At 40.4% G+C, this 17744-nt stretch overlaps 1 protein-coding gene across 2 annotated transcripts; it reads left to right on the top strand.

The window, feature by feature from the left end:
• Positions 1–343: 343 nt before the first annotated feature.
• Positions 344–16339, top strand: stk40 (serine/threonine kinase 40). 2 transcript variants are annotated; one of them, XM_041988060.1, is made up of 11 exons: positions 344–562; positions 3798–3924; positions 4451–4536; positions 5132–5275; positions 6240–6464; positions 6761–6813; positions 10442–10557; positions 11942–12086; positions 12399–12518; positions 12702–12786; positions 13029–16339. In XM_041988060.1, the coding sequence occupies exons 2-11, from the start codon at positions 3807–3809 to the stop codon at positions 13245–13247; spliced, it is 1311 nt and encodes a 436-aa protein (XP_041843994.1). In that variant the 5' UTR covers positions 344–562; positions 3798–3806; the 3' UTR covers positions 13248–16339. The 2 variants fall into 2 exon arrangements, with proteins under 2 accessions (XP_041843994.1, XP_041843995.1); XM_041988061.1 differs by lacking the exon at positions 344–562 and adding an exon at positions 1732–1814.
• Positions 16340–17744: the final 1405 nt, after the last annotated feature.

The following is a 17744-nucleotide window of genomic DNA, read 5'->3' as shown; positions in this document are numbered from 1 at the left end:
CGTTTAGTAATTTGTGCCCATGTCTCCTGAGATGCTTGGACCTGTGGCCAGAAAGCTTTTTTTTAGTAATCATTCCATGGAATTTAATGTGCAAGACACAAATATATTGTTACATGCACCCACTGACATTCGCTAATAGTGTTTCTTACAACACATAAAAAATGTTAATATTTTGAATTTTTCCCATGCAAACTATCATGATGTAATGAAGTCATTCAGCAACTTTTTTTTAATATGCAAATAATTTCATCATCAGTGTGGTAACGTTTACTAGGAAACGAGTGGTGGCATTGGTCGATGATAGCTGTCAATCAGAGAAATGCTTGTGCGTCATTTCCGTTGTCAGGTGGCGCTGTCGCTGTGGAAAGATGCGATCAGCGAGGAGCGGAGGCTTTTCCTTAATTGCTCATTTCAGTAACAGAGGCTAAGCAACCCGAAACCAAACATCTGTGGTCTCTCCTGTTAAAACGTCAAGCTCCGTAAATACACCACAGCGTTTACCCAAGAAATGCCCATGTTTTAAGGAGACAGCACAAATTCTACCCGGCGGTTTTGGCTCGAGGTAAGCGAGGTGGTGACTGCGTTGCTATCTAGCTTTCTGGCACTGTTAGCCAGCTGTAATGTTACCTACTTTGTTTAAATGGCCTCCCGGCTGCCCTACAGACTCCGGCTTTGCGTTAGCTAACGCTGCTCGTCAGCGACCATATTTAAGCCTCTCGGGTATGCGAGAGTACACGTTAAAGTGGACGTAATCTTGCTAACTGCTGCTTTGTCTAGTTTGCACCGAAAGCCCAACTCCCTGTGTTGTGTGCCTCTTTGTGTGGCAAGTGAGCCCGAAGCTGTAGTAACGTATGTAGCCGATGGATTCAGTTAGCTCTGCTGTCGTACTAAGTTCGTGTGTGTTCCCAAAATTGGTTCCATGATATATTATACGCGAATATACAACCTTAGTTGAGATAAACAATTGAGTGGATTTACCACATCAGTCATATGTATATTATAAAGATGTAACGCGGTGAAGGAATTGTTTTAAACGGTGTTCTTTGCATCTTTCGCAAGTTGGCTGGTAGTATCCAAGTTCCAAGCAATAACGAGCAGCTTTCACTTTAAAAACGTTTTACTCTCGCGTCCTTTACATTCCTCGTTGCCAGAACTGAGTGTCCAGACCTTGTGGGCGTAAAATGGCATGAAACGATGCGTGCATTTCTAATTGTTTTCGTCAGGTGATTTACAGCGTGACCTTGTGTCCATAGCTTGGTCGTGTGGTCAAGGACATTATTGTTGCAATAACGTGTAGTTTACAGCTGCATTATTTGGAAACCAACTGAAGGAACTAATGTGTGACAACATTCAAGCAAAAAGATTCAAATCCGTATGTGATTTTATTTTATTTGTTTGGTCTACTTATGTATTTATTTGTTTGTATAACCTAATCTCATTGCCTCCCCCTCCCTCCTAATTCATCTTTGCTTATTACCTGCACAAAAGCGTTATTTGGCTTTCTATGTCCATCTTGCAACTGCCGGTCAAGCTCTTCTTGCAGAGCCAGACAAGCGGTATAGAGTGGATGAATTTCGAGACACCTACGTGGTTATTTTGTTCTGATACTATTTAAGGAGCCCACATTTCTCGTGGGCACTGGCAGCGTGTCTCTCCTTCTTTTGTGTGATATGATTCAGAAGCAGTATCTGTTCTTTTCCTCCCTCTGGTACAGGCAGAGGCAGTCTTACTTGCCAGATCACTAGCTGAGCACAGAGGCACAGCGGTGTCAGAAAAGGATAGCTATGTGCTGTCATCTCGCTGATGTCATTTAGGTCAGTGTGCAGTAGTTGCTTACGATGACCTTTGCTTTTAAGCTGTGTTTAGCATTGGTTCCATAACACTGCAGCTGGTTTTTAGTTGGTAGATGAATAGCTTTGGGTCCATTTATTGAGTGCCGTGTTGCATTTTTTGTCAATGAGTCAGTCAAGTGTTTTCAGTCCAAGGTGCAAAGATTACCATGTGTGTGTGTTTTTTTTTTAAACCGATTATGTAGCTAAACAAAAATGCATATGCTGTACAGTGCCTGCCAGGTTTGGCTCACTTTTAATTTTAGTTGTCAGTTTTTAATGTATTTGTCTGGCAAAGGTGGAAGCCGTATGTACATTGTCATATGCTGGAAGACAAATAATTTCCCACCAAGAAGTCTCATGAATTGCACCATCTGATTATCCACTTCTTTGCATCCTCTAGAGTAAGATGCTCTCTTACTATTTATTGGCATCGTGACTTTGTGTCACTCTGGCTTGTGCCATAAATGACAAAAAAAAAAAAAAAAAAAAACTCAGCTCATCAGACTTAGTGTGGGCGATGACTAGTGGAGATGGAGACAGATGGGTGAGAGACATGATGATGACACTGTCTGCTCTCTGGGATCACAAAAAGCCTCATGGAAGTGAGAATTCATACCAGCCCTTACCGACTGCCAACTGTCCTGGCTCCTCTGTGCCCAAAAACGCCAACTGGCGAGTGTCACACGATTAGTTTTAAACAGCCTATTTGGTTTTTGCTAGAAAAAAAGACTTGTTCCACTGAATGGGTTATATTTTCTGACTCTTGTGTGCTTGATAGATCCTCCATTATGGCAAACTTGCAGGTTGAGATGCTAAAACTGAAACTCTAGTAAAGTAAAACATGCACACTACAACTGACATTTTTCCTTTTTAGACATGTCACTTCTGCTTCCTTGTTTTTAAATATTACTTCTATGATTCTCTGAGGTTGTATTTTCTTTATCAGTATGATGTATATTTTAGAGGTTTGGGAACAACCTTCAGTCAGGGTTATCACCAGGATATTAAGCATTTCTGATCCAATAAAAACCTGGGACGACAACGAGGTGAATCATTCCTCTCAGTTCAGGGAACTACTTCCCTATTACGGGAAACAGATAGGGTTTCATCACATAGGAACTCAGAATCATTAAACAAAGCATACCTCTTGCTCTCTGATTTCTGGAAGGTAGGTCAGATCTGTTGTGCCAGTTAGAGAGGCTTGTATAATGACGATGTGTCACACTGTCACTGGTTCTTCTGACATGTGAATCTACTTCCTTATCATAGTACACGGGCTTGGTATTTTCACCTTTCAGCCTTGTTAGAACATGCATGTCCTTTCAGAGGAAGGTCTGCAAAGATAAGCTGGCTGCATAGATTCTGAGATAAAGCATGCAGATTAAAAGCGGGAGGATTTTCTAAACCCATGTCCACTGCAGCAGGAAAAGCTAAAGATTAGAGAATCAAATTAAAATGCTTCTCTTTAAAGAATCTTCTTCTACTGGGCTTGTGCTTTGGTTTGCATGCAAAGCCTGCTAGCACCAGCTTTGCATGCAAGTGCATTTAATTTTAAATTGCAGATTGTGGCACATTCACTTTTCCCGGTGGGGAGATTGAATCTGAGGTGTTGCCCTTGACGCCAGAAGCCATTATTTTAAATGGAGCTGTAATGGCTTCACATTCACACTGAGGTGTGCAAATGTGAGGGGAGGGACATTTAAAATGTGGTAGGTGGAGCTGCCCTGAGATTTACCCCTTTTGGCTTTTTTTTTGTGTGTGTGTGTTTGTGTACTCTTAACCAGCCTGCATAAAATCTGTCTTGAGTGTAGCCTTTATTTTTTAACACTCTTAATGAATATTTATTATTTATTCTGTCATCCATTTATAGTTTATATTTTTTGTTGCCATACCAATGCTGATGCACTTTCCCTTTCAAGTTGACTATCTTTATCCCATGAACTAATCAGATTTGTTCCCCTGTAGTGCTCCAGTATGTCCAAGCGGCGCTCGTCGGAGAGGGGGGCTGGAGAGACATCAGGCAGGGCCAGCAAGCTGCAATGTCCTGGGATATCTGGCAGTAATGCCAAGAGAGCCGGTCCCTTCATCCTTGGTATGGAAGGTTTTAGCTTTTGCTCAACCAGTTTGCATTAATGTATTACCCAAACAATTAAAAAAAAAATTGGAAATCTGTTAAACATTTGTATGGATGAACAATCTTTTCAGTGCACACTGGTATCATGAGTGTACAAGGGTATGTGATTAGGAAAAGGTATTGTGTGTGTGTATGAAGAAGTTGTGGGGTGTCTTTGTTTCTACACTGTAGGCCTATGTATGCCTGGGACAAGAATGTAAAGAATTTTGCTGATCCCCATGACATTGGCCAGAAAAGGCCTCAGTCTGTGTTGGGACAAGGTTGTTTCCTTCCTCTAGAAAACATTTTCCCTCTCTAAAATGTACACTTGGTGCTATACAACTCCTCCACTATCTGCAATACTTGGTGCCAAAGAAAACATTACGCTAAGGGGTGTTAATGGGGACATGCACTTGCAGCCTTTAATGAGTTGAAGTGTGAGCACACACTCCAGCGTGTAGGCTGCCTTTTGGTCATGCAGCTGTTCTTTTTCTTATCCTTACAGGGCCTCGTCTGGGCAACTCACCAGTTCCGAGCATAGTGCAGTGTCTGGCCAGGAAAGATGGCACCGACGACTTCTATCAGCTCAAAGTAAATCTGTTCGGGTCATCCCATTTCTGTGTGTTTGTGTGTGTTTTTCTTTCTTGCTTTTATTTAAGTTCACAATTCGGTTATAATTGAGCCATTTGGCCTTCCTTTGGTGTGCATTTTATTGACCCTCTTTCATTTTGGCACAAACAAAACTTGAGCCAGGCAGTCTGTTTACTGGGGCCATCCAGTGCTTCTTAAACAGGGAAGTGAGCTAGAGGGCCATAGAAGGGGAGAAAGGAAGGTAGCGCCCCACCTGGAATGTCAACTTTTAACCCCATAATCATGTTGTGAGTCCATGTGAGACCCTTCCCTCATATCTATGACCACAGCACCTCTGTGTGTACTGCACAGCATATTGACTTCACATTGGGATGTGGGTCACTGTTAAAAAAACTTCAATCCTGTTTGCTTTGTCAACTCCAAACCATAATTTCCTTCTTAATTCTGTTCAGATAAAACTTAATTTCACTTTTGCAGACACTACAAATGTTCACTGCTGTAACTGTTGATTAGCTCTTCTTCACTTCGTTCTCTGATCCTGCTTGCTCGCATGCCTTGTGACCTAACGTTCTGTTGTCATGTGTGATTACGGTAGATTCTGACACTGGAGGAGCGAGTGGACTCTGCTGGGGAGACTCAGGAGGAGAGGCAGGGGAAGATGCTGCTGCACACAGAATATTCTCTTCTCTCTCTGCTGCACAACCAGGATGGGGTGGTCCACCATCACGGCCTCTTCCAGGTAAACTGAGATGTGTATTTGTTTTGACATCAGTTTCAGGTTTATTTCTCAGCACTGTGTGGGTCAGCATGCTCTGCAGTTGAGTATGTTAAATACTGCATCACCACCATGGAGAAATTTATGTCACATAATTTTGGAATATGGTTTCACAGTACAAGTCTTATCAGCTCAGTAATTGCAACAGCAAGCTTGTCATTAGCCCAGCCAGCTTTTTTTTTTTTTTATATTAAGGTTGTTTCAATAGAGAAGTGGAAGTTCCATTAAAGACTATATTTATCTGCAGTTCTCTGTTCGCAGCCCTATACATTCACAGGAAACCCTTTTCCTCACCTGCCTTTCCATCTGCCTCCTCCTCTAACTTTGTTATTGTTCCATCAAACTTCTCCCTTTTACTGCATTTTCTCTGTTTTGTCTCCTTTCCCCATCCGGTCTGTTCCACTCTGCTGGTGATCTCAGAATAGCAGCATTGAGCCGTGCAGTCTGATTCATTTAAAACTGCCATATTGATTGGATTGTTATAGTGCATCGCCTGTGTCAGATAACTGGTTCATGATGTTCTTTTTCAGATCTGCTGACTGCATCTAAAATAAAACTGTCAACCTGATACAGAAATCAATAATCAAGAAGTGGTGACCCTGTTTAAGTTGTGTTTGTAAATAGTTTTTGTCATTTGTTACCACACACTGATCAGGTAAATTGCTTATTTTTGTGTTAGCTTTTGAAAGGCTGTAAGGATGGCATTTCCTCTCCTTAAGTGTGTCTTTCTAACCTGAATGATTCCAGTTTATTGTCCAGTTTTGAACAGAAATCTCTTCTATATGTTGTATTTTGTGGATGTCTCACCATATATTGATCGAATATAGCTGGAAAGTACATCTAGAAAACATCAACAACCCTCTCCAGTTATAAAATGGCACCTTCCTAAAGGCTATTTCTCACTCTTCTCTTTGTTCAATGTTTCCAGGATCGAGCCTATGAAATAGTGGAGGACATGGAGGCCAACAAAGTGCGCAAGATGAAGAAGCGGATTTGCCTTGTGTTGGACTGCCTATGTGCTCACGATTTCAGTGACAAGACAGTTGATCTAATAAACCTGCAGCATTATGTCATAAAGGAGAAGCGTCTAAGCGAGCGGGAGGCCATTGTCATCTTCTATGATGTGGTGCGTGTGGTGGAGGCCCTCCATAAGGTAAGCCAGAGGTGGAATTTGGTAAACTAAAAATAGTTTGACTTCTTTAAAAGGGTTTTCTTCATTGTACCATCCATCAATGTGAGAAAACTTTTGTACTGCAGTGTTTTGATTTAACTGTAGAAGAAATTGCCTTGTTATTGTTTGTTGGTTGAACTTCTTTCTGATTACTCATTTCAAAAGCTTGCGGACCACTCCCAGACACAAACTGATTCTTGTGATACCAGTGATTCACAAAACACAATGTGACCATTTGTTTTTGTTTTGTTTTTTCTTTTTTCCCTTCCTGTCTGCAGAAAAACATTGTGCACAGAGACCTGAAGCTGGGAAACATGGTGCTGAACAAACGGTAAGACGATGCTCAATCACTCATCTGGGCTTGTCAATCAGTTCACTGGCACATAATGTATCCCACTTTGCTAGGTCAGTCATTTCAGTCTGCACAGTAATGTGCAAGGGGCCTTAGTGGCCCCAACAGCCTGTATCCAGTGTGTATTATGCGTTAAACCCAAGAATAGGTCAAATTCTTGGACTAAGAGTGAGATCAATCAGAGGAACCTAAAGTCCTGCTTGCTTGTGCTGAAATCTGAGGCTATCTTGAGTAATGGTTAATGATTCATTCTCCATGGTTGTATTGTCGGGAGATGGCATTTTGTATAACAGAACAAAGAATATAACATTGGTTTGTTAGCAGAGGGATGTTTTGATTTTTTTGTTCCAGGTTGTTGCCACGCGAGTAATGTTACAATGCACGCAGGAGCCTGTCGAAGTGCGTCTCAGATGCTGCAGTTAGGATTGGCTGTGTAGGATGGAAAAATACTCATCTATAAAACTTCTCTAGTCACCTTTTGCAAAGGGTGTATGAATTAGATAATATGTGTGTCCAGGAAGTTAGAAAAACTTTCTCATTTAGAAATTCCTTTGGTAATCATTTAGCTCAAGAGAAATCATCCTGATATTGCATTAGAGATATGCAGGTTCTTTAAAAAAATAGGTGTTCAGCCATAGATTGAATGACTGAAGCTGACACACTCTTCCTAATGTCAAATCTACAGAGAGTCTGCACTTTTACCTATGCAAGAGGCCCATGTCGTTGTACATGTTGATTGTTGCTCTGTGTTTACAGAACTAGAATGATGTTGAGGTTTCCATACAACTCCTTAGTTTCTGCTTGTACTTCAAACAGTAGAGACCAATTGGCAGGACGGACTATGTTTGAATAGACAATAATGAGTGTTATAACAACAATTACTTGTAGTGAAGCTGGTTCAACTTCACGTTTTAGATTAATTATGATATATTATTTTGTTTCACAGCAATTTAATGAAAAGTCATTGTTCTCTGTTTACATTGCTTAGTTGCACCTTAGTTGTTTAATAGTTGCAGTGTGTAGTTGTATTTTTGGGAGGTGCATGATAAGAGTGTGTTGCTATGCTGTATATTAATGCAGCTTTACTCTATCTATATAGATGCAGCTTTACTCTATCCATATAGATGCAGCTTTACTCTATCATATGTATGCTTGTATCATCCACAAGTTTGGATAATCAGAGGCATCACTCAAATAATTCTTATACACGGTCAGCAGGTCAGAGTATTGTGCATTGAAATGTCAAACGCCCAACTTTTTACTTCCATACATACTCCACGACTACTGCATCAGCAGCCTTAACCCCCATCAGCAGCAGCTGCAGCAGTAGTTGCAGTAGTAGTGTTGGTGGTGATGAAACAGTAGAGGAGGATGGTGGAGAGAGGAGCAGACGAGCAGAACACTCCGTCCCAGCAGGAGACAAAAGAGAAGCCTGCCACAGGCCCCATAGCTCAGAGCTGACTCACGCTGAAATGCAAGTAACACACGTACATGTGCAAGTGTACATGTGCACACCCATAGTCATAATTCATTTAGCCCATATTCTGTTTTTGTTTTCACTGAAATCCCTTTACTGCTTCTGTTGTCCTTCTGGTATATCACCTTTGCAATATGCTTCACTTTCCCTTCTCCTTTATTCATTATACTTCCACATTTGCAAAATTCAGTGCTACTCCACCCCAAATGTGTGTGAACGTACAGTCAGTGTGGGAAGAACATGGTCAGTTTAGAGACTCCTTTCAAAATCCCCTGTCCTCCAATGCTGTTTTTCTCTGGGAAATAAGATCTAAATGCTTAACAGTTTATTCAAGAATGATGTGATTTCCTCTTGCAAAGCCAGCTGTTATGAAAGCAGGATGTTACAAATAAATCTGCATGCTATATTTGAATTTTCATGAGTTCCTAAATCTATTGGTGTTCCTTTAGATTAACATCTGTGTATTTATTTATTTAATTATTTTTTTTTTATACAATTATTCCAAAAAGAGAGTTCACTCTGGAATCATCCACATTATGCATTTTTTAAGCATTAAAATATCTCATTAAAACTCATCAAATGATCAGTCTGTAATAGTTTTAAGAAGTCAAATTTGCTGGTTTCTGAAGAGGTTGGCCCGAGTTTGTCCTTTTTTCTCGTCAGCTGGTGCATTTTCATCAGAATGTTGCAGGGCGGGAAAGAGAAGTCATGGGGTTGTTTAGGTCTCTGGTTTCCTGACTTACCCAGGGTCATGTGACCAGGAAGCATAGACGGTGATGTCTCTCTGCAGTCCTCCGGGACCCTTGCCTCACGAGGCAAACATGCAATTTCATTTATCCAATCTCCGGTGCAAGAATAGAAGCCTGGGTCGTGATGCACACAAACAAAAGAACAGACCTCTTAATAAAGAAGGTTTTATGTTGAGGGTCCTTGAAGCATCACACTCTGCTTTTCTGCCCCATCCTTGTGCAGTTCACAAGGCCACTGTTTATTAGCCTTAAATTGTATAACCTGTTGAAAAGGTTTACTCATGTAAAGAAAAAAAATGGAAATGATGTAGAATAAATCTTCTCCAGAGAGGTTTGAGATTGAAACATTTGGTTGAAAATTGAGTGTTCAACAGGAATCTGCTCCAGACACTGTAATGGGAGCAGTGAATAAGTGTGATGGAGCAGGGTGTGAAAGTGAGAGAGAATAGGGAAGCTGTTGACCTCAGGCTTTTCAGAAAGCGGATGTTGGTGAAAAGCGTGATCCAGAAAAGACCCAGGCTGTAGACGGTGGCTGCTTTGGTGTGCGCTCATGTGCCTTCAGTGTGATTATCCTGCATGTGCCTGTTTAGTTTGGGAGAAAATGTGTGGGTGCTCATTACAGTACATATCTTCTTGAGCTTTATATATATTTAATTGCCAACACATTACTGTGCAGGCTTAGTCATCTCAACAATTATCAAAAAACCTCAGGCTGACTCATATGTTTGTCAAAGTGCATCTTTTTTTTTTCCCCCCCTCCGTTGCTGAAAGAGCACACTTCATGGTCCCATAGCTTTAGTTTCACTCTGTCATAGGTAAGCAAAATTTACTTTGATTTATTTTGTAGTGCCACATTGTTTCAAAATACCGAATTAATTTAAAGCAGTAGAGCAACAGTACATCTGAAGTCATCTTGCTCTGAAAGTGCAATGCAATGTTGATCATTAAATTACTCAGATCAGAGCTCACATAAGAAAAGAGTTCATACATTATTATTGAAAATGTATGCAGTAAATCCTCTGTGCAGGGGTCTATGAATGAATGAAATTAAAAATACTTTATTTAACCCAGAGGGACATTGCAAATGGAATCTATGGAGTTTAAAGGCGCTGATGTTAGAAATAGACATCTGTTGTTGGAAGTAGATAATATTTAGATTATGTCAGTCTGTGTGAGTCATCTGTGTTTGCATTATTAAATAATTATTGTACCAACCGCTGATTACCTGCACAGTAAAACTTTAGCTTGGAATCCATACTTTATTCTGAGCTTAAAGAAATACTGTATAAGGAAATGCATTTGTCTACGAGTGAGATATTTTATTTGCGTTATCCTACATATAAAATATGCATTAATCAGATATGTTTTTGTGTGTTGAAAGGACTCATCGCATCACCATTACAAACTTCTGCCTGGGAAAACACCTGGTGAGCGAGGACGACCTGTTGAAAGACCAGAGAGGAAGTCCAGCCTACATCAGCCCTGATGTACTAAGCGGTGAGTGAAAAGTATATGTTGCATATTTGTTCGTTTTGAAGACATGGTCTGCATCAAACAAGTTGCGTTTTAGACAGCCATGAAAAGTCGGACATAACATAAAGCTTATTTCTGACATTTATTTGTTGGAAGAGGCTGACTATCCCACTGGTTTTTGACACTTTCAAAAACCAGTCTCATCAGCACCTGCTTTAGCTGTGATTGACCATACACAGGTGTGAAAACCCACTGTCAGAAGTGAAAGAAAGATTGTGAAGTGTTTTATTTGCAAGGGAAACTCAGTGATTCATTGTCTTTGCCAAAACTACACAGCGGTTCTGGTTAGAGAAGTTCCTCTTGTATATTTGGTTACAGAGAGTAATTATTGGGATTATTTTAATTGGATTGCATAATGTTTAAGCAGCCTTATGTTTGATTTTCCAATTATTGAGCAATCCAAAGGAGGTTGTGTTGCAATCTCGGACTAGCAAAGCAAGAAATAGATAGTTTTTTTTCGCTTTTTGTGTAATCATGGTGATGCTGCATTTTCTCATGCATTCTGTCTGCAGAGGAAGCTGCTCTCTTTGTGAAACAGTCTGCTTGAGAAAAGAAGAGCAGAAATCTGTCTTCTTTTTTTTTTCAGCTTATCAGGGTGCACACATGAGTACCACACACCAGTAACACAGATGCTTGAGCGTGCTCTACCACAGAAGCTGTTAATTGCATCAGTTTAATCAAGGATTTCCTGAGCAGCTGATTATCCTGGACTGTGTACAAGATTTAGAGGGATTTAAGACGTGCATCTTTCCCGTCGAACCAGTTGAAAACTGTAAATAAAACCCCTGCGTACATATCGTCGTAACGTGTCAGGCACACAATTAAATGGAGCTTCAGTGACTCATGCACGGATGACTCACTAGAGGGGAAACTACTCCCATCTACTCCCATCCCCCGCCTGTGTGTGTGTGTCACAAGCTTTAACATGATTGCCGGCTGCTATTGCTGCCGCCTCCCTGGCTGTAACAACACTGCCTATGGTAATGTACGGCCATGATTCTCCACCCTCATCAGTTCCAGTTTATTAATTTTAGGCCCACAGCTGGTTTATTGTCTAAGATTTTATTACAAAAACAGCTCTCCCATATTAAAAATTAGGTTTGTACTGAGAAATTTCTAGGAAAAAGTGGATGTGAAGTTCTTGCTTGCATATGTTTTTGTCATGTTAATCATTGGACCGGGTGACTTAGGGGCTTGACTTTTCAAATGCTTTCTTACTCCTGATTTACAAAGAGAAAAATTGTCTTGGCCCCAAATAAATACCAAACTCTGTGTTTGTCTGCTCATTCTGTTCATAGTTTGTTGTTACAAAGAACAGACCATAACCCGCTCTTCAACTCGTCTCCAGGTCGACCGTACCGTGGTAAACCCAGTGACATGTGGGCTCTTGGCGTTGTTCTGTTCACCATGCTGTATGGCCAGTTCCCCTTTTACGACAGCATACCTCAAGAACTTTTTCGTAAAATCAAGGCTGCAGAGTACTCCATCCCAGAGTGAGTATTTTATCTCCTGGGGATTTGTTTAAAGTGGTGGAGTTGCACAATTATTTGTTGTTTTATTCACGATTCTAAACAAAGATGGACATGACCTGCAGTTGTTCTTATATTGACTGCAAGTTCCCCACATTTCTTATTGTGTTTGTAGTTGATTTTGTAACATACTCATCTTCAGTTCCAGGCAGATTTGTTGCCTGTGTACAGATATTCAATAAAACATTTTTTTTGTGTGTTTTAGAATTAACATGTAGTTCTGTGACGTTTTTGTTTGTAAACAAGCTTTTTGCTTTTCCCTCTACTTCCTTACAGGGACGGTCGTGTGTCAGAGAACACAGTGTGCCTCATCCGAAAGCTGCTTGTTTTGGACCCTCAGCAGAGGCTGACTGCAGGAGAAGTGCTGGAGTCGCTCAGTGCCATCATTGCCTCATGGTAACTGCTCCCCCTGGTGGATGTTAGAAAAACTACATCATGATGTGCTGCTTGTTAGGTTGATTGATTTGTTTGAAGGGTTAGATAATCTTGATTTGCAATGTGGATGATTGTAATTGCACAAACTGTCAAGCTCGTCCATGTTAATTTGTTTAACATGTTGCTGTGTTTACCTAATCACAGGCAGTCTGTTTCATCAATGAGTGGCCCTCTGCAGGTTGTTCCAGATATTGACGATCAGGTCAATCAACCAGAGCATTTGCAAGAGGTAGGATCTGAGAAGATGATGTCGTCTTACAGCCCCAAATGATAAATATGTTTGTTATCCTGAGCATGCATGATACCTGATGATATGGTAGCATTTTTAACTATGAAGCTTAAACTAAAACAATGCAAATCACCTGTAATAGACTGCTTTTACAGCAGCTAAACATATTTTACTATATATATTCATTTTAACCCAGTAATGATAGTAAAGTGAACTCAATTCATTTTCTTTTCTTTGCCCAGGCTAAGGTAATTGAAGAGTCTTCACAGTACGAGTTTGAGAACTACATGCGCCAGCAGCTGCTGCTGGCTGAAGAGAAGAACACTATCCATGAAACCAAGAGCTTTCTCACCAAGCGCCAGTTTGGCAGCATCCCACCTGTAAGGCGTTTGGGCCATGATGCCCAACCCGTCAGCCCGCTCGATGCTGCCATCCTAGCTCAGCATTTTCTTCGGAAATAGCGCCCAAGCCACCCACTCCAGGCTCCCTGGTCTCCTCAGGAAGTAAACCAGAGAAGACTAAGAAGGGGAAGCCACAAAACGGAACTGGCATACAGGAGGACCTGTCTGAGCAGATAAACAGACAACCCTCAATGCAGGTTTTGGCAAGCCAGGTGAAGCAGACATAAAATGGGCACCAGAACAAATTGCCAACTCAGAGCTTCACGTCCCCTGTGTGGATTCACTCTGAAATATGGAGGGGCCTGGAGGACACTCTGAACCAATGGTTCCTCATCTTCTGGTTGCCCAGAAGTCAGATCTCACTGTGCAACAAGCCTGATAGCACAGTCACAGAAGGTTCTGCCAGTAGTGTTGAAGAAACTATTAACCCTAATGCTCCTCCTTTCACATCTCCCTAGTGTAACACTTTGCCCTCAATTCTGGGTCCCCCGAGCAATACAGGTCCAGAATTATGTAGCAACCCCTTCCCTTCATAGTGGTTCAAGATATTGCTTCGAGTCCAGTCACTTGATCACAGATGTCACTTCTGTATACCTCCATTCCACCTTCCTACTCTCACTCCTTCCTCTTCCTCTGTATTGAAATGATCCTCATCCTGTCCAAAACTCTGGCTTCAAATCAATCTACCTCTTTGTCTCTCTTCTCTGTTGGTAAACCATGCTCACTGTTCTGAGACAAGGGATTGTAACAATGGAGTCTTGATGCTACCAGTGACATAAAGCATTAATGTTTTCTGTCAGAGTGAAAATATTTGAAACCTTTTTCCTGGTTTCTAAAGATCTGAATAAGCTTTTTATAATTTACCTGAATAAGTAGCATTTTATCCCTATAGTTGCTGAAGAGAGAACTGAATATCAAAGTGCATGTGCACACATCCTTTGATATTTACAGAATGCATTGTCTCCTGCTTTTACTCATCCCTGTGGAAATCTATTTTTAACATCTAGGCAGCTAGTGTGAGATACCTGGAAGTCACAATGCCAAGAACTGAATGGGTAAAACTGTTGGATCCTCCATGCCAAGGCGTATACATGGTGACTCTTCCTCAGTGCTGCTGTAATGATGATCAGGCACTGGTATGTTTCTGTTGCCAAAAAAATCCTGTCTTAAATTACTCTTAGCCAAGGAAACTGGTACTCACAGGCTCATTCAGAATTAAATGGCTTCCAGGTAGCTTCCCTGTTCCTTCTACACAGATAGATCATGGGACAAGTGTTTCTCAGTATGAATGTGAAGCATCATTCTACACTTCGATACATCTGCAGTATCTATGAGTGTGCATGTTTTGTGTGTGTGTGTGTGTGTGTGTGTGTGTGTGTGTGTGTGTGTGTTTAGGCCTGGCGAAATAAGAGTCTGCGGAGCTGTCGAGCTTTTTACCCTCTTGACACTCTGACCTTTTTAAGCTATCCTTCAGTAATCATCATGTTCTGTTACCTGGCCTGCCTCAGTGGCAGACACTGTGAAAACCAGTGCAGGCTCTGCTTAGATGGAGCTTTGGCTGAATGTTTTTTTTGTTTTGTTTTGTTTTCTTTTGTTTTCTTTTCTTTTTGTAATGGTATGAATGCTTTAAGATTGGAAATTATCACATATCTGTTGCCACTCTTAAGTCCTCTCTCAAGCGCATCTTGTACATGCTTGTTTTAACTTACTTTGTAGGCTCTTTGAGACCAACAGGTGGCTGATAATCGATACTGTAATATTTCATAGTTAAATTAAAATACAAAGTCACAGATTCATAAGTTTACCTTCTGGGTTTGCTCTGCATTTTTGGTGCATTCTTCTTTTATGATCGTAAATCTTTAAACCATGGCAATGCTACTAACCAGTGACTGTTAAGCATTTGTACAATGCATCCTGCCTTCGCGTATTGGTATCTGCTTTAGGCTCCCTAAACTTCTTTCTATTTATATTCTGATTGCATGAACATAGCCTCTGGAAAATTTTCAAATGTCTTCTACTTGTTGTTTTTTTCTTTGTAATTTCATGATAAGTTATTTATTCACTTGTGTAGACCTTTTCCCCCCTAAACCCCTAGGGCTTGTATCACAGTCATTGATTGTAGAAAGTCAAAATGTTTCCTTAAGTTAGTTTGAGATGTGGTGTACTTTATGCCGGTTAAAGAGGCCCCATATCTCTTTGCTCTCTCAGCTTTAAAATGTTCAGTGATTCTACTGAAGTCTTTTTTTTTTCAAAATCATGAAAGAGTAGCATTTTTTTCTTCTTAGGATTATTGAATCATTTTCTTAACTATTTTGCCACAAAGATTGTGGACACCCTAAGCTACACTAATATTGAGACTGACTTTTGCATAGATGTATTTTTTAAAAGAAAACAAAATTATTCTTATGTTATCATGATTGATGGGAGGGGGTTTTGTAGTGTATTTTTTCTGTCATTGCCCCCAAATTGCCACACAAGGCAGCACACTCTGGTCAGTATGTAAATAATGTACATCATGACTTTGCCAGTCATATTGTATGTACAGTAGTTCTACCCAGTGACTTACCAACTCTTGTTTCAACACATGCTGATTGACGTGTACTTCAGGCCATGTTGGCCATCCACCACCGCATCTGGAGGTTAAAATAATATGTAAAGAGAGCTGTTGGCTTTCTCCCACCTCAATGTGAATTCCATGGGTATACAGCAGTATTGTAGTAGTCTAGACTGTTCTTCAGAAAAGGATGTCTTCTGAACTCTGTAGCTTGTGTGCTGACATTAAGTGACCATCTGTGGGAAGTGTCTAACGTCATCTTCCACAAGACACAGTTACAGATTACTAACTGGAGATAGATGTTATTTGTGTCCCCCCCCCCCCCCCCAATCAAACAGTATTTCACTTTCCAGCATGTGGATTGTACCACATTTCATGTTGAGTTTACAGAGTCATATTGATAGTCTGCATTGTGGACAGAAAAGCATGGTAATAGTTTGAAGTTTAACTCTGTAGAAATCTGTTGCATGACTTTAAACTTGCAAGGTGTCCCAGAGAGCAACTGGAATCTAAAAAAGAAAATGAAATAAAAAAAAAATTATCAAAATGACTAGAAAAGAAAGAATAAAGAATAATCTACCCCAACTAGATTAATAGTACAACTTTATTTATATATATATATATATATATATATATATATATATATATATATATATATATATATATATATATATATATATATATATCCCTTTTTTTCTTTTCTTAATAAGCATCTCTTCTTAGTTCTAAAGTAGTCTGCATATATCTGATATATTGCTGACCATTCCAACTGGAAACTGCGTTCAGGATGTGAAATTTGGTGTTGAAACCCAATGGGACAATGTGTTGTAAGCTGCTTGGTTGGACATGGGCATCTAAATACAGAAAACTAATTAATTGTACAGATGAAAAAAACACGTTTCTATAAAAAAAAAACATATTTTTCTACTTCATCAGATCTCTACATGCATGTCAGCAATAAACTTTGATATGGAAAGATTATTTTGTTTTGTCGTGAGTGAATGTTTACATTTTCCCACTAGGTGGAGCAATTTCTTTTTCAGTTGAGTGCACCAGCAACAGCTCTTTAAGGAGATAATACTGAATGTTTGTCTTTACTGGTTTCTAGATATTTCTTTACCTAATGTGGACAACATTATCATCAAGGAGTGGCTACACTGTTCTTGAGTGTCTAATGCTTTTGCACGGTATGCATGAAGCCTGAGCAGAATGAATGACTCTTTGTGTGTCTATGCTGCGGTGAGTCAAGTTGGCCGTCAGACCGAGGCAGATGTGCTTAAACAGGAAACCTCCTGCTGACTGACAACATAGCCGTACCCTGTGGACTTCTCTGATTTCCTTCGCCTTACCTCAGTATATGAATGGATGCACATCCTCCTGTTCCAGCTCTTAATTTCATTAGACATCATGACTTGCAGGCCAGAAGATCCCCACAAGGACACCGTTTCATGCGCAGACCTAACAGATTCAGCCTTTGACAATGACAACCAAGGCATAAAATATTTGCAGAAATGCTCAAGTGACTATATGCTCACGTAACATTTCCCACCCTCCTGTATCTTGATTGGATCACCCATTACACAAGCTGCTGGGGCAAGTCCAGAGATCACAGAGGTCAAAGTTCCACAGATGCTTTGTCCCCACAAATTACAACCAGCTGTGGCCTAGAGGAAGGCCTTCCTGGCTTCATCTGTGTGTCAAACAAACAAATGTTCATTAAAGACTGCGTAAGACCTTTGCAATGTTCCTGTTTAACTACCTCAGAGTGTGACATATTTCACTAAAGAGCAGCTGGACATGGATAACAAAGGCTAAACATATGCACATTTCCAGATATGTAGAAGTATTGTCGCAATATCTGTGTATTTTCCTGGTAGCAATGTATTTAATTTGAATTAGCCTGTTTAAAAACAAATCTTTTTTTTAGTGCATAGCTGCATCAGTCATGTCGTGGTGGTTTATGGTTGTTGAAGTGTGAATGTGGGTTACGGCCCTCAGGCCTT

Source organism: Melanotaenia boesemani, chromosome 6, assembly GCF_017639745.1.
Source record: "Melanotaenia boesemani isolate fMelBoe1 chromosome 6, fMelBoe1.pri, whole genome shotgun sequence".
NCBI classification, from domain to species: domain Eukaryota; kingdom Metazoa; phylum Chordata; class Actinopteri; order Atheriniformes; family Melanotaeniidae; genus Melanotaenia; species Melanotaenia boesemani.
The sequence above is the reverse complement of the archived record's forward strand: the minus strand, read 5'-3'. Positions and strand labels throughout refer to the sequence as shown.

Excerpts from the sequence above, each read along its gene's own strand:
- stk40 (XM_041988060.1), top strand. The coding sequence starts at position 3,807 with ATGTCCAAGCGGCGCTCGTCGGAGAGGGGGGCTGGAGAGACATCAGGC. Across the intron at positions 12,519-12,701 it reads AGTGCCATCATTGCCTCATG|GCAGTCTGTTTCATCAATGA; the intron begins GTAACTGCTCCC and ends ACCTAATCACAG. Across the intron at positions 12,787-13,028 it reads AACCAGAGCATTTGCAAGAG|GCTAAGGTAATTGAAGAGTC; the intron begins GTAGGATCTGAG and ends TTCTTTGCCCAG.